Raw genomic sequence first — 17,621 nt, 5'->3', positions numbered from 1 at the left:
AGAGACTGCTTGCGAGGTGTTGAAGATCATAACCTTGGTCTTTCCAAGGTTAAATGTGAAGTCTCGCTCTCTGCAGAACATCTCCAGAGCCTCTAGATGTTTCTGCAATCCCTTTGCTAAGGATGATATGAGGACAATGTCATCTGCGAACAGCAGTATCTGCACCATCGGGTCAGCCAGAAGTGAACCCTCTCCACTTAGACGATCTACAAAGAGAGAGAGAGAGAGAGAGAGAGAGAGAGAGAGTTTATTAAAGTCTTCGGGAGACCGTGAAGGTCTATGAGACTAAAGATAACTGATACAATGAGCATAACGGTGGCGGTCTCAAAACGGGCCAGCCAACTGTTTCTACAAAAAAGAGGTTATGAAGGACGGTGTGTCTAGTCCTGATACAAAAAATATGTGTCTACCTCCAGATGATACAAAAAAGAAGGGGGGGGCACCAAAAATCGGGCAGAGGGGGGAGATACAATATATATGTGCAGGTGGTGATCGTCAGAAAGCCTCGCGGGCCTAAGGGACAGAGTGCAAAACACACCAAAAAGGGAAAAGAGCTCATACAAGCCACAAAGGGCTGGAGCGAAGGGCGTGCTAAGGCTCTTGCTGAGTACGATGCTGAAAATAAAATAAAGAAGCTCAATAGCTCAATAGCTCAAGCGAAATCAAGTACAAAATATGTCACATGCTATCTGAGGTAGGTTGAGACTGGGGTTGGAACTCAGAAACCCAGCAACGTGATGGCACGCCTACGAGCGGTAAAAATGTCTCGGATCTGCTTTGGTGGCAGAGGAGGACGTGGTCTCCTCGATCTCTGAGCTCGTTGAGCTATGTTCAGAGTGACCCCTCGTCTCGGGCAGCCTCCTTTGAGGAAAACTGTAATAGGTCTGACCTCAATAGAGGGTGCTGTGGTCGCTCTTCGTGTCGCGAGTGGCCTCTGCACCCCTCTCTCAGAAATCCAGACTGTCCGCATATCAACTAGCTCCTCCTCCTCCATCCCACTGTGTCCTGTGGCTGGACTCAAAGACATAGAAATGTGTGACCCGGAGAGAGGATGAGCTTTACCACTTGACGGCGCTGCTGAAAGCCATTATAGTGGAGATCGAGGAAATTGGGGAGCCCTCCGTTTCCTCTGAGTAGAAAGAGGTGAAGATCAGGAAGCTCCACGCATGCTGTAAGCAAGTGAATGATCGATTTTGTTGCTCGAAACGGGTCACAACCGGCAGGGAGCAACGTTGGCGCAGTTGTGAAGTTGGTTGCTCTGTTTTGCGAGCCCGCCTCACTGCCGCCTCTGTGGAAGTTGCCGTCCAGCTGCAAACCTGCTGAGCATCGCACTTGCTTCAAACTTGAACCATAAACAGACGATCAACGCACAAACAAACTACAGTCGACAGAAGAACACCTCAACACACAGCACCCAGCATCCCGTTGAACCTGGTGGTCGAAAATCTGTGAACTAGACAGAAAGAGAAGCCGAGAACAGCTTGCACTAGGTAGCCCATCGATGGCAGCCTTTGTATCCTATGGTCTGGTCACTCCTTGCTGCTCTCTGATCTGTCGTAGCAGGGTCTTCGTGTGTCGGCGCATCTCAAGCAAAAAGAGCCCAAGGCAGACGTGGTCATGGAAGTGGATCAATCATGATAGTGGACCGAAGCCACTCCCATCCTTGTAGAGAGAGTGGTATCGCCCTCGGATCTCGTAATAGGTTGGGCAGGTGCAAAGAATGTGCTCCTCTATCTCAATCACTCCCAATGTGTATAGCATGCAGATCCGCTGACCTCTGGGTAAACGTGCTGCTCTCCCTGTCTCAATCCTCAGCTGATAGGTAGAAACCAGCATCTGCCCAATAGCGATCCTCAGTGCATGTGAGACTCCTTTGTCTTCGAGATACTGGGGTCTGATGATGAACCCCTCCTCCGAGACTCTCAAGAAATGATCGCGGTAAAACTGGGTCTTGGTGGGGAGCTTGTGATCCCCCCCCCCCCCCCCCAAGTCCGAGATGTGTGGAGCTGAAGGAGATCTAACCGTATGATATGGTTAATCTCATCTCGCGGGATCGACTCAGGGGGTGCATCCATATTGTACTAAAGGGGAGGGAGCCTGTCCATCTGAATCCCGTGTTTGGCAAACCATGTGGATACACGTGCATACCACGTGTCCGCCCCGCTCTCAACTAATCTTCTGGATGACTCCAAGGCAGTGCCAAAGCATTCACAAACAGTGCCAAAGCATTGACAAATCATTGACAAAGCAATGCCAAAGCACATGCCAAGAACAAACAAAGAAGTCATAAATAGAAAGCAGTGCCAAAGCATTGAAAAAGCAGTGCCAAAGCACAGACAAAGTAGTGCCAAAGCATTGACAAAGCAATCGCATTCCACACATGCAAAGGACAAACAAAGAAGTCATAAATAGAAAGCAGTGCGAAAGCATTGAAAAAGAAGTGCCAAAGCACAGACAAAGTAGTGCTAAAGCATTGACAAAGCAATCACATTCCACACACTAGGGAATCACAGAGGGACATACAAAGCAGGCACAATGCAGTGGCATATCACAAAGCAGGTAGAAAGCAGTGCTATAGCAGTCTCATGCAGAGTCAAAGCATCCATTGATCAGGCATTGACAAAGCATGGATAAAGAAGTGCCAAAGCACATGCAAAGTACAAACAAAACAGTCACAAATAAAAGCGGTGCTAAAGCATTGAAAAAAAGGCAGTGGCAACGCATTGACAGAAAGAAAGAGAGAGATGTGGAAACAGCAATTGAACAATGCTGAAGAAAGAGAGTAACTATAATAATATATATTTTTCCAAGGATGGACCAAATCATATACAAATGTGGGCACAATGTGGCACCATCTATCAGTGGGGTGGCTATCCAGATGTGGACCCCAGTGACTCCCAAAATCTGTTCTCCTAGCTCCTTGTGACCTTCAAAACACTTAAGCCCACGCTGTTCTCCTACAGCTTCTGTGGGCTTCGTAGTGGTGCCCGGCAAACACACCTTCCTGCCCTTGGACAGCGAATCATAAGGCAGTGTTTGCTGCTTGATCCTTGACCTCCTTGCTGCCTCCGTCTTCAGCAAATGGTGAGGCACAAGTTTCCTGCGAATCCTGTCCTCCTTGCTGCTGTGTAGGCAGCCCAAGTTGAAGACCTGCTGCTAGTGTTCTGGACCTCCCTGTTGCTGTGTTGGCAGCCAAATGTGACACCAAAGACCTGGCAAAGTGGAATGTAAAGTGCCTCCCTTGGGGCCCTTTATATAGGGCTGGAGGGCTAGAAAAATGCCTGACTATCTCACCATCTGGGCTGACCTAGTCTGTGGTTCATTTGCAGCCAACTGACTTGGACCAGGCCTACAAATGGCCCCAGCACAAGTGCCCTTGTGACACGTGTCAATCCTGCTTGTCTTGCTTGTCTGTGCAGCCCTCCGACCAGCTTCTCTACCCCAAGTTGCCCCTGGATTATGCACAGACTCTTGCTACTGGTCGCACCCTTGTCTGCAGGTTCACGCCTCCTTGCCTTCCGTCTGTGCAGACATTTGCTGCTACTCCAGTCACCTGTCCTGTCTGCAGCACTGTGCAGTTGCTGCTGCGTCGCCATTTTCAAGCTCCAGATGCCTCTATTTTACTCTTTTACTGCTCCAACCAATCCCTGGGTGCTGTGCAGTCTGCTGCTGCTTGTTGCAGCCTCCATTGCAGGTCCATCTCTTCCTTTCTCTGAGCAGCCTTTGCTGCTGGTCCTGGTCACAGGTATTGACCCAGGTGTGGGCCCGTCTTCCGTGCTTGTCCAGCCCTCCAATGGCAGCCTGGTAATGCTGCCTATCTGCCTACATGGCAGCTTGCATGCTGCCCACGTGGCAGCCCTGCATTTTTTCTCATTTTTTTCTCCCTTGGCATCTCTGAGTCTTTGTTGGTGCACCTCCCCCATGCTCTCCTCATTTGGGGGCTCACAGGTGGGGAGGTGACACACAACTCCAACGGCTTTTGGAAGAGCTGATTCATGCTGCTAAGCTGAAGTCACTTTTAATATTAAAATGGGTATACCAATGGCGGAGTTATCTTTCTAGTTTCTTTAAAGCTAGGACTTACATCTGATGAAGTACTGTTGTACCCATCAAGGTGCTGTAATTATCAAGTGAAATGATAGCATGACTTTTTTATGTGCTGAAACTGTGCTGCAATATTTCACTTAGTGCAAAGTATGTGGTCGATAAAGGATCATGTTATCATTCATCCACAATCCTACCTTTTAAGGAAATTTGTACATCAAGGTACTGAGACTTACTACACATGCTCTTTTCCTCACCTCGATGGTTCTGTCCAAGTTACGCTATTATGGGCTCAGGAAATTTGGCCCTTGGTTAGCTGGAGTGCTGCCTTGGCTGCAAGTCCGTTTGGTACTTTTCTCCTTGGAATAACCTGATGCAGACCTAGATTGAGCTAAATACAGGAAATTCTACCAGCTTGCCTAAAAGATTGGCTGCGAACCTGCTGTTTCTTCTTACAGGCTATGGAGTTCCTGCTTCGTGTCTGGTTTGTGCCATAAGTGTACTTCTGATTTACTACCCTTCGACTCATAATTGGCCTTGTGACTGCTGGTTGAGCATTCTACTTGGGGGAGGGCTATATATATTGTATCTTTGGGCTGATTATCTATGCTTGTCCTCAGGAAGGGGGTTTTCCTGAGACAAGCCCATAGCGATTGGTTGGCACCCTTTCTTAAATATTGACGTGATGCTGCTCCTTACAGTTCTCAAATCTGCTCATAATGCTGTCTATCAAGACTGAGAATTCCTTTGCAAGGTTCACTTGTTGGGAGAAGACATGCATGAAGTCCATGCTACAATGATCAATTAACTCTTCCTTGGTTTGTATTTGAATCTCAGCAGAAGCCTCATCAGGCTTTAACTTTCACGTGGTGGTTAAAATGTGGGGGCGATTGCGAATAAATAGTATGATACAATAAGATTGAGAGTACCCATGCAAGTGAATAGTTTACAACAATTGAGACGAAAAGTACATCTGCCAAACTTTGTTTGTCAGGATTAGCCCTACGACTAAAGTCCAAGCTCCTATCAGCAATTAACTCTTTTTCTTTTAACTTGATCCACTTTAGTAACCTCATCTTGCTTTGATGTTTCATGGTAAGTGTCTTGATGTATCCGATGCTATTATGATATGCTAAGAGCATATGGTAAGGTGATGCCTTGTCTAATTTTCCAAGCATTCTACTTCTGTATCTGTGAATGGCTCCTTCGCTTGCCAAACTGAAAGTGAGCAAGTGAAATGATTACAAGTTTTGGGAAGCGAAAAACTTATCTTTAGAACAACAAAAAATCTAAATTTGTATGATTGGACTTATTCTAGTCTTACAAAGGTACATTTTTCTATCACTCTAGCGGACATGCAAATTCTTTGAATTTTCGTCCAAGTGGTGATCAACTGTTCGACTACATCGTTTTATCTTACGCAGGTGCAAAAGCCCCAACAGCTAAACTTATCTTTAGAACAACAAAAAATCTAAATTTGTATGATTGGACTTATTCTAGTCTTACAAAGGTATATTTTTCTATCACCTTAGCGGACATGCAAATTCTTTGAATTTTCGTCCAAGTGGTGATCAGCTGTTCGACTACATGGTTTTATCTTACGCGGGTGCAGAAGCCCCAACAGCTAAACTTATCTTTAGAACAACCAAAAATCCAAATTTGTATGGTTGGACTTATTCTAGTCTTACAAAGGTATATTTTTCTATCACCTTAGCGGACATGCAAATTCTTTGAATTTTCGTCCAAGTGGTGATCAACTATTCAACTACATCGTTTTATCTTACACGGGTGCAGAAGCCCCAACAACTAAACTTATCTTTAGAACAACAAAAAATCTAAATTTGTATGATTGGACTTATTCTAGTCTTACAAATGTATATTTTTCTATCACCTTAGCGGACATGCAAATTCTTTGAATTTTCGTCCAAGTGGTGATCAGCTGTTCGACTACATCGTTTTATCTTACGCGGGTGCAGAAGTCCCAATAGCTAAACTTATCTTTAGAACAAAAAAAAATCTAAATTTGTATGATTGGACTTATTCTAGTCTTACAAAGGTATATTTTTCTCACCTTAGCGGACATGCAAATTCTTTGAATTTTCGTCCAAGTGGTGATCAGCTGTTCGACTACATCGTTTTATCTTACGCGGGTGCTGAAGCCCCAACAGCTAAACTTATCTTTAGAACAACAAAAAATCTAAATTTGTATGATTGGACTTATTCTAGTCTTACAAAGGTATATTTTTCTATCACCTTAGCGGACATGCAAATTCTTTGAATTTTCGTCCAAGTGGTGATCAGCTGTTCGACCGACTACATCGTTTTATCTTACATGGGTGCAGAAGCCCCAACAGCTAAACTTATCTTTAGAACAACAAAAAATCTAAATTTGTATGATTGGACTTATTTTAGTCTTACAAAGGTATATTTTTCTATCACCTTAGCGGACATGCAAATTCTTTGAATTTTCGTCCAAGTGGTGATCAGCTGTTCGACTACATGGTTTTATCTTACGCGGGTGCAGAAGCCCCAATAGCTAAACTTATCTTTAGAACAACAAAAAATCTAAATTTGTATGATTGTACTTATTCTAGTCTTACAAAGGTATATTTTTCTATCACCTTAGCGGACATGCAAATTCTTTGAAGGTGATCAGCTGTTCGACTACATCGTTTTATCTTACATAGGTGCAGAAGCCCCAACAGCTAAACTTATCTTTAGAACAACAAAAAATCTAAATTTGTATGATTGGACTTATTCTAGTCTTACAAAGGTATATTTGTTTTGAGTATCCAAATTATATTAATTTCACAGCGATTTGTGCCTATGCCAGACAATAAATTCAACAAGTGAACGAGTGCCGATAGCTGAAGATGCAGCAAGACCTATTTTCAGAAGACACTGTCACATAAAAAGCATATAGATGTAACAATGGGAACAATAAATTGTTTTATTCACAGGCAAGGTTTTACTTTCATCAGCAAGTGAAATGATTACAAGTTTTGGAAGGCCAAAAACAGGTTTGTTTTGAGTATCCCAAAATATATTAAGAAGACCCATTTTCAGAAGACTGTGTCACATAAAAAGCATATAGAACAATGAATTGTTTTATTCACACGCAAGGTTTTACTTTCATCAGTCTCATTATATAACTTTGACATTGTTAAGATACTGTCATCTACATGAAAATGCAAAAACTGGAAGGTAAATCAAGTTACTTCAATCAATATTCCAACTTGACAAGCCTTGTTTAAACCCATAAAGGAGCCAAGAAGCACCTTCCTAACCATTTGAACAAAATATACAGCAAGTCATCTACTCTTAGACCATGGGCAACTAAGTCTATAGCGACCAAAATGGGCTGCAGCTAACCATACCATCCCCTACCATCGTTCCTCTATTGCCATGACTTCTTCTATCAGACCTGAGGGTGCAGTCAAAAGCCCCATAACGGAGATCTAGGCCACATAATAAGGCCACCTCAAGCTCCCTTGTTGTACGTGTGTGTACCTGAAACCGGCCTCTAGCAAGCTAAAGAGCAGTAATCCATAACTAACTAGACATCCACATTAATCACAATCTCTATGCATCAATTTTAGCCACCTCTATAAGTTAAATACCACTGTGAAACAAACTAGAAGGGAGGCTAGAATGCGCCTGCTCAAAACACCTTACACAAGAGACGAAGATTGGCCCCAAATTCTTTGGCGCCCCTTTCGGTATTTGTTTATTTCTTCTGTCAATGGAATATGCTTTTACAACAAGGGCTCACCCTTGCACTTTGCTTCACTGGCAATTTCCACTGTCCAAGTCAATTTCTTGCTTCAGTAGGAATCCAATTCCAAGCACAAACTAGCACCCAACTGCCAAGGCAAGGCTAAGGCATTTCGCAGTGTTTGTGACCAAATGAAAGCTGACAATGCATTCCACAAGGCATCTAGCTTGCTAAAGAGTGTTTGGCAGTCCCACGATCCAATGTTGAGCATGCAACAACAAATCCCAAAATGCACAAGTGGCCTCAAGGCAAGATGTAACTCACAATACTAACCCTCTGGCACCAATCTAGGCACATCCTCTGTATCTGGGTCTCTATTCACAGACCAATTTGGCCAAGAGAAAAAATTCGAACGATAAAGGAGCAACAACAAGCTTCAAAAGTGATCAAAAGAATCCAAATGAAGGTTAGAACGACTGTACCCACTGTTCATGGAAGAGGGGCGATCTTCGGACTCGCACCTATACTCTGTCCAGGCCCCCAGCAACGCACATATGACCTTGAACCACGAGAGAGTCATGAAACAGAAGCAAATGAGCTCAAACCCACTCAACCAGCTCCCAAGGACTCAATTCGAGGCTGTAACACCTCCGGGAGGCAACAAATGATCAAAGCAAGGGGCACCAGCTGCCCTATCTAATGTGCATGTGAGCGATCATGGTGCTACACCTAACGCTTGAAGAATTTGAAGATCACATCCACCTCACGGTTAAACACTACGTGATCTTGATCTGCCCTCATTAAGCTAAGCATCATTGCTCAACACACCAAGACTCACCCCTGAAGCTAGTCTGAAGGTGTTAGGAATAAACCATGGGTACTGGAGACCAAAGACTGCTTGTGGATGTGCGAAGCATCATCAGTCTCTTACAACATGTTGATAATAAAATACCAGGTGGAGGGTGATATGGTAGGAAATAGTCAAACATTTTGTAACTTCACTGATGTGAAGTCCACCTATCATGGATATTGAAGATCCATCACCATGTTGTAGATGGTAAGTGGGAACCCAGGTCCCTGACTATCGACCGCAACTCAGGAGCAAGGCCTGTAAACAAGACCGTACTGAAGACGGCAAAAGTAAACCATATTGAAGATGGCCAAGTCATACTTAAGATGACAAGTGATAGATCATTTTGAAGGCGATAAGTCACATTGAATGAAGATGACATGGACGCATTGTAGGTGTCATATGCTAGTACTGTAGATAATGTGGTCACTTTGAAGGTAACAAAAGCTATACTGAAGATAGCACACATGGTGATCAGTCATGATAAGAGCTTTGAATTGTGAATACCATGCATGTAGGATTTGTAAAAGATAGCCGGCCAAGGTGTGAAGTCCTGTCACAAGAACTCACACAAAGAAAACTCAAACATGTGATCAGTAAACGTATGATCATAATAAATGGGATTAGGATATCCAATGATCCAAAAATGTAGTAGAGACAAGTGTACGTATGTTATATAAGCTTTTGCAATCTTGGAGCATTATTAAAAGTTACCATCCTAGCAATAGTAAAACATTGCCAAATTGAAATCATAACCACTTATCGAGGCAGCCTTCATAGGACCCCTTTTCACTATGACACATGCAGCTCAGGCACGACTCACACAGGGACGGGGTGCTCTGGCCCGATTGGAGGGACAATGTTTCCAGGCACACTTTTAGGATCCACCGATGAAGTGTTGGCTTTTTGATATGCTGGTGCGACCGACTGCCATGTATGCAGCACCCTTCTGGGGATGCGATCTACTGATAGCAGTGTGGAAGAGATTTGACCGGCTATAGGTGACCATGGGATCTAGGATGATTCGGAGCAAGCCCTCAATCCTGCATGAGATAGTACAGGCAGAGTTCGCCATGACACCACTACGTCTGGGACTTACCTCATTGGAGACTACCAAGGTTGGCTCTGGAGTCACCCAGACGACTCACTAAGGGTGGGCCCGACACATGGTATGCACGTAGATCCACATGGTTTACCAGACATGGGATTCAGATGGACAGCCCCCCCCCCCCAACAGGAGGCGATCACACCACAGGATACAGAGGCTGACCACACACAATGGCACGTCACAGATTTTTATGCATTTGAGTGAAATCCATGACACAGTGGGGTGGAGGAGGAGGAGCTAGCTGCTATGCGGGCAGTCTGGATTACCGAGAGAGGATTGCAAAGGCCATCCACAACATGGAGAGCGCCCATAGCACACTTGATTGAGGTTCGCCCTATCACAGCTTTCCTTGGAGGGGACCGCCCGAGATGAGGGGTCACTTTGAACATAGCTCAATGGGTTTGAAGATCAAGGAGACCGCACCCCCTCCGACACCACAGCATGAGACAGCCAGACAGACTCAGATTCGAGACATTTTCACAGCACATGATATGATATGATATGATAATACTTTTGTACTTGATTTGCTTGAGCCATTGAGCTCTTTTTATTTCAGCACAATACTCAGGAAAGGGTCTTAGCGTGCCCTTTGCCTCAGCCCTTTGTGGCTTGTGTGAGTTTTTCCTTGTCACGTTGTCCCATAGGCCCACGAGGCCTCCCGCGGAAGTTAATATATCTTTCTTTCTCATATTCCTAAAGCATTGAATTGAGACATGTTCAAAATGTCTGTAAAAAGATGAGAATTGATATGTAGAACATCTGATATAGTCCTTTGTGGCGAAAGGGTTGCATTGGAATGGTATAAATGCATACCAATATTTGCCGTAGTGTGAGTGTACTTTATAATATGCTAGTTTTTTGTTTGGAAAACCTGTCCTTGTGAAAATAGAGTGTGTTTAAGTATGGTTTTACTTTCCAAACGTCGTTGCTACGAAGGGATTGTGTTTTACAAGACCTCTTGTTTGGAAAGCTGATTCTTTTATACAAAACAGAGGTGCCTTTGATAACTGTGTTGCATTAGAACCCATTGTTTGAAAGCTGGTTGGCACATTGGGTTTGCTTAGTTTAATATGTAACAGATTTTAATTTGTGAACCCTGATCCTATTTCTTGAAGGATGTAAGTTGATGTTGTTGTGGAGGACAACGCCTAACTCTCTTATTTGAACTCTCAGGATTGGCTTGACATTGATTTTGGAATATCTGAAGGAGTGGATTTTATTGCGATATCTTTTGTGAAATCAGCCGAAGTAATCAAGCACCTAAAGAGCTACATTGCTGCTAGGTCTTTAGAAGGGTATGTATTGTGTATAAGATTCCTCGCCTTTACTTGGAATTTTTTTTGAGTTTTCAGCCAATATGCCGTGTTGGTTAATTGCATTCTAATTCTTTGAAGTATTCCAAGTTGTTGTGTACATGTGTGTGTGTGTGTGTGCGTGTGTGTGTTCGTGTGTGTGTGTGAAAAAAAGTGTGTGTGTGTGTGTGTGTGTGTGTAGAGGAGAGCTCGAGAGCGTGAGAGAGAGGAGGTCGAGAGAGAGAGGGTCCCGTACAGCTCCCCCTCCTGTCCGTACACCTGTATGGTCGCCATACGTTTACCGTACGGCCGTACGAACAGGCCCGCCTCATCCCTGCGCAGCCCGGAGCAATCCCGTTCCTGTTGGCATCGCCATCGCTGTACCTTTTCTGAAGCCCCTTCCGTACGTCCGTACACCCCTGCCCTTTTCCATACAGTCTAGTCCCCCCGTGCCCCGTCAGCATATCCGTCCAGTTCTTCTTCTTCCGTACAGTCTCCGCGTGCCCTGTCAGCACCCCATACAGTCCTTACAGTCCCGTCTTGCCCGTACTATTTGCCCTGTACTTTTCCCGTACTGTTTGCCATGTACAAACCCTGCCGTACAGTTCTGGTTTTTTTTGCCACTTCATCAATCGTGCCCTGCTTACCTCCATGGAGGACCATCTTAAAAGTTATTCTGGGAAAGACTTGTCCCGGGACTCCAAAAGATAGCAAGTCGATTTCTCTACCTCAGCCTTTGTAGATGCTCACTATGTTTTCGACATGCTCAAGGATGAATTTCACCACAGCCGGAAGGAGTGGGCCAAACCTCCCCCGGCCCTTAAGTATAAGCTGAAGCTGAGATCACCCAACCCCTCCTTCCATTGCGGTAGAGGTGGAGGATGTTCCCTTGGGCGAAAAATATTTTGACTTGAAATGGGGAGTATTTGGAGGTGCTTGTTTCACATGTCATAAGTTTGGCCACCTAGCCTCACAGTGTCCTGCAGTCCTGCATCAGCTCCCACCTACAGCTATTGCTCCAGAAAATACTTCCCCTCCAACTTATGGTCTGGGGCCTAAGGCTATGCCTAGCAAGTTAGGTGATGTGGCATCTAAATCTGTCCCTCCCAAAGAAAATGTGGTTCAAGTTTCAGCCAAGCAAAAGGATAAGGGAAAGGGCAAATTTCAGAATCTCATGCCTTTCCCCAGAGTACCTGGCAGCAACCCAAAAAGGTATTTGCGCTCAAGCCATGACCGTTACAATCTCGCCATTGGGATGCCTCTACTTCCACCCCTGGTCAGGCCTCTACCCCTGCTGATAGCCTCACTTCTCAACTGTGGGTTGATGTGCTCAAGAGGGGCATCCCTGTATGTGACAATGATGAGGATTATAGAGCTAATGATCCAGGGGCCAGGTGGACGTCGATGTCATGGCTGAGGCCTGACAGCTTATACCTTTACTATGCTTTTTGGTTCGGCTGTACATATCTTCTATGTCTACTTCAATTACTTGCATTACATACAATGTTCAAGGTCTTTGCAATGTCAATAAGTGGATACTTTTTTGACACTATGTACATAGAATGCACCCCGATGTAATTTCTTTACAGGAACACAACCAACACTTCTTGGCTGGCCAGCAAGGCCACTTTGCTGGTTATGACATCTTTTATGCTGGTACAATGCACTTTTCGGGGGTATGCATGCTGGTGAAACATGATATGCAGCCCACGGTTGCTTACAATGACCCCCAGGGTTGATGGATGGTGATCAGATGCATCTGTCATGCTGATCTTTATGAAATAGCATCTGTTTATGCCTCTCAAACTTCTGCGACAAGAGCTCGAGTGTGGGCCTCCCTCAAACAATATCCCTGGCTGTCTAATGCCTTTTTGTGTGGAGACTTTAATAACTCGTGTGCCATCCAAGACAACACCACTCATCGTTCTCACATGATCCCCACTGAGCTTCGACATTGGGAGGATATGCTTTCTTTCTTGCATGCAGAAGATTTATGGCTCTCAACAAGGGATAGAGACATGGGTTTACATACCATCACAATGCCTTTACTCATTACTGGGCTCGACTTGACAGATGATATTTGTTGCATGCTCAACAGTATGCTAGTTTCACATGTGCACTATGGGTTGATCATTCCCTCTTGCTATCTGATCACTTTCCAGTATGCTTGACATTATCTATAGCACGTTTGACAGATGATATGCCTTTTTTTGGTCATCGCCTACTCCATGTTAATAGTGCTTATTTGCTTCATCAACAATTTCAGAACATGGTGAGAGTGGCTGTCCGCCCCCTCCTCTGGCATGCTCAGGAGGACATGGATTTCGCTTGGATCAGTCTTGCCCATCGCTTACAGGCTGTTATTCAAGATTATGGACGGAGTTACATGGGAAACCTCAGGCTTAAGCTGAAATGGGCTCAATCTCACAAGCAACAAATGGATGTAATAAGCTCTTATAGGCAGCTCACCTCCTCTGAACAGGATTCTTGTGCTTATGCGGTTCATATCATCCATCAAAATGATCTTCGCAAATTAAAGAAGTGGCAAATCCAAGCTCGCATGAAACCCCTTTTGGATAAGGGCTGCTCCTCTAAAGCCTTCTTTAAAAGCCTGCATGCGGATAGGCGAAAGGAGGATATTTGCAGGATCAGGCAAGATGATGGCACCTGGACCACCTCCAAATCAGAATTGGAATCGCAATGCTCTAGTCATTTCCAGCATCTCTTTTCTCCTCAGCCTGATCATTCAATGCAAGTGAATGCAGCTAGGTCTCAATTTCTTATGCATGTTCAGCCTATATTGTCTTGGGAACAGGCTCATGCATTGGAGCAGCCCTTTATGCTTAATGAGCTGGATGATGTTTTGAGTCATTTACGTAAAGGCAGCTCTCCTGGTTGGGATGGATTGACTGTTGAATTTTTTCGTGCATTTTGGGGTGATCTCAAGAACACTCTTCTTCTTATGATCAATCATGCTTGGGCAAAACAATCTCTTCCTCCTTCTTGGAAACATGGCCTTGTCAAATTGATCCCCAAAAAAAGGTTGTGTGAGACAATGGCTGATTGGCGGCCCATATCTCTTATGCCAGTCATTTACAAACTCATTGCCAAAATGATTGTCCTCAGGGTTCGATTTATCTTGCAAGCAGGACTTCATCCCAGGCAGTATGGGTTTGTTCCCAGAAGACAGATTACTGACAATATCTCCAATGCTTTGCTTGCAATTGAGTATGCCGAATATTCTAAACAAGATGTTCTCATTCTGCAAGTGGACATTGCGAAAGCATTTGATACTGTCCATTGGGATTTTATTTCTCAGACTATGCATAAATTGGGATTTGGCCCTCGGCTGGTCCATATTATTTACAAGTTCTATTCTCATGCCATTGCGCAGTGTTTGCTTGGTGGTGGGTTGTCAAGAACATGGACTATGACCCGCTCAGTGAGACAGGGTTGCCCTTGGCTTCCTATATGTCCCAGGCTATGGAGATATTTTGGAAAAGCAAATCTCACAAAAAAGCTTTGCGACTACTTCCCATGTAGTCTGTTTGTTCTCCTAAGACTCATGGGGGACTGAATATTCTCAATCTTCAGTTTCATATGTTGGCAAGAAAGAGCACTATGATTGCTGATTTTTTTCAGCAAAAACAGCCATGGGCTATTATGTTAGCAGCTATGTGTGGAAACATGACGTCCCATGCATATGGGCATTGGATTACAGATCACTGGGAAGCACATTTCAGGGAAAAATTCATGGTTGTCCTGTTTCTACTGCTTTTATTCATGATTGGAAGAGAATTCTCTCTTATGCTAAATGGTCAGGTGCTTCTTCCCATCATGGTAATTCTCTTCGCTTGGAAAGCATCCATTGGAGCAAGGTGTTTGAATCGCCTCTTGCTTTACAGGCACCTATTAAAGCATATAATCTTATGAAATTGGGCATAAGATTTGTCGGAGATGTTGTGGATCAACATGGTTATGTGCTTTCATTTCCACAAGCTTGCAGGACATTCCCCTTGGGTGTGCATCATAGGCCCATTTGGAGAATACTTACAACTATGTTGCAGCCATTTGTTCCTGTTCCTCCACTGTTTGTACAGGACAGATTACTGGACTGGAATCCGACTTCCTTATCTCCCGCTACTTGTTCACTTTCAATGCATAATTTGGCCTCCTCGATGGTCTACAGATTTCTTCTTCCACCGCCATGGATTGATAAGCATGCCAACACTCTTTGGAATTTGGATAGGCCTTTATCTTGGAGATGCTAAGCGACGTCCTTCACAGCCTGCAACACAAGATGATGAACTTACTATGGAAGCTCAATACGTGTTTGATACCCTGAAGGATGACTTTCAGCAGTCACGACAGGAATGGGGCAAACCAGTTCCAGAGGTCACATACAAATTGAAATTGCCATCCCTTGTGAATCCTCTCAGGAAGTTATCTCAAACCGCGGTTATAATTTTCTTTCCAGGAAGAATCCCAGCAGCCAGTGATGTTGCACAGTGGATTAAGTCCATCCTTGGAGGATGCTTTGTAGAGGGAGTATATTTTGCATCTAGAGGTTTTTATGAGGTGCATTTATCAGATGCTTTGTGCAAGCAAAGGCTACTTGAGCTTTCTCCCCTCTTTTACGGGAAGCAGATGGTACATGCGATGCCCTGGTCCCCGAACAAGGATTATCAAAGTCTTATACGACATCATTGTCCTATATGGGTTGAGGTTGTTAACTTCCCGGATTATATGCATGAAGAATTGCCTGGCCTGGCTGCTTCTTTGGGACAGGTCATTTGTCCTCCACGCCCTATGGGAAACCGTAACAGGTTCTGCATTCTCTGGGACACTGACACACCTACCCCTCCTTCTATTGCAGTGGAAGTTGAGGGAGTGCAATTGGGAAAAAAGTTTTTTGAATTGAAATGGGGTGTGTTTGCAGGAGCTTGTTTTACCTGCCACAAGTTTGGGCATCTAGCCTCTGAATGCCCAATGGTTCTGCATCAGCCCCCTCCCAATGCCTTGCCGCCCCAGACACGGGAAAAGAATGAGAATTTGCAAGCTAAGACAGCAAATAGAAATGGAGCAAAGAATGCCAAACCAATTAATCAGGTGCAATCACTTGCTGGAAAAGGAAAAGATAAAGAAAAAGAGAAGATGAAGGAATCTCCGGGAACTGATCGGGATGGTTTTTAACAGCCTAAGAAGGTAGTTGTATTGAAGCAACGCCCCTTTCAATCTCGTCAATGGGATGCTTCTTCTCCCTCACCAGGATAGACTTCTACTTCAGCTCCTGTTTTTTAAAATTGGGTGGGGGTTTTGAAGAAAGGCATCCCTATATGTGACTCTGAAGAAGGGGAGAATGCTATTTCTTTCATGGATCATGAGGAAACGCAGCCCATGCAGGCAGAGGCTTTACCTCTCTGACATCTTGTTCTATACTTATACTTTATTGTATATACCTCTTTCATGCATCAAACACTTAAGTGCTTTACATACAATGTACAGAGCCTCTGCAATGTCTCAAAGTGGAGGCTTTTTTGGAATTATGTACATAAAATGCAGCCAGATATTGTTTGTTTGCAAGAGCATAATCAACACTCTAAGGTTGGTCATCATGATTATTTTGGCGGCTATGACATATACTATGCTGGTACCACTACCTACTCAGGTGTATGCATAATGGTTAGGCATGAGCTAGAGCCTCAGTTAGCCTTCAATGACAGCAGTGGCAGATAGTGGTCATACAATGTAATGTCAATGGTGATAATCTTGAGTTTGCATCAGTCTATGCCTCCCAAACCTCTGCCATGAGGGCTTCTCTATGGGATTCTTTAAGCAAATATCCCTGGAGATCTAATGCATTCATCTATGGAGATTTTAATAATTCCCCTCTCCCAAGAGATAACACCACTTCAAGATCTCATATGCTATCATTGGAAAGGCAAAAATGGGATAGCATGCTTCTTTCTGTGCAAGCTGAAGATTTATGGCTGCTTCTCCAAGGGTCAGTGCTTGGATATACTTTTCATCATAATGCACTTACTACATATTGGGCAAGGCTTGACAGATGGTATTTGTTTTACCCACAACAATATGCAGATTTTAGCCCTCATCTCCTCATAGACTTCTCATTGAGCTTGTCAGATCATGCCCCATTATGGATGAATCTGCACCTTGGTATGCCACTGGATGATTTGCCACCCCTTTCCAGTAGATTGTTGCATGTTAATCAGGCTTATCTCCGACATCACTATTTCCAGCAAATGATCAGATTTGCAATTCATCCCTGGCCTTTGCATGCCCAGGAGGACATAGATTATGCTTGGGACAGCTTTTTCTCTCGTATACAGAATATCATTAGGGAGTATGGAAACTGGCATATGACTAAATGGAGGAATGAGGTTAAATGGGCAAAAAGGACAGCACAACAATTGACTGAATTTTCACATTTAAGGCCTCTCTCTGAATCAGAAAATGATTCCCTTTCACATGCCCGGATTAAATTGACTGCTAATGATCAGAGGAAATTGCACAAATGGCAGATTAGAGCAAGAATGAAGCCCCTCATGGATAAGGGCTGCTCATCAAAAACCTTTTTCCAGGGCCTGCATG

At 44.2% G+C, this 17,621-nt stretch overlaps 1 protein-coding gene across 1 annotated transcript in view; it reads left to right on the top strand.

The window, feature by feature from the left end:
• The window catches only part of LOC147898048 (pyruvate kinase isozyme A, chloroplastic-like), a 115,989-nt gene that overhangs the window by 58,795 nt on the left and 39,573 nt on the right, over positions 1-17,621 (top strand). The window contains exon 4 of the mRNA XM_087378988.1: positions 10,891-11,012. Within this exon, the coding sequence (XP_087235114.1) occupies positions 10,891-11,012 (122 nt within the window). The remainder of the gene's footprint in view (positions 1-10,890; positions 11,013-17,621) is intronic.

Source organism: Dipteris shenzhenensis, chromosome 9 (assembly GCF_047967505.1).
Source record: "Dipteris shenzhenensis isolate YYH24624 ecotype China chromosome 9, Dip_SZ_1.0, whole genome shotgun sequence".
NCBI classification, from domain to species: domain Eukaryota; kingdom Viridiplantae; phylum Streptophyta; class Polypodiopsida; order Gleicheniales; family Dipteridaceae; genus Dipteris; species Dipteris shenzhenensis.
Note: the sequence above shows the minus strand (reverse complement) of the source record. Positions and strands in the feature narration are given on the sequence as shown.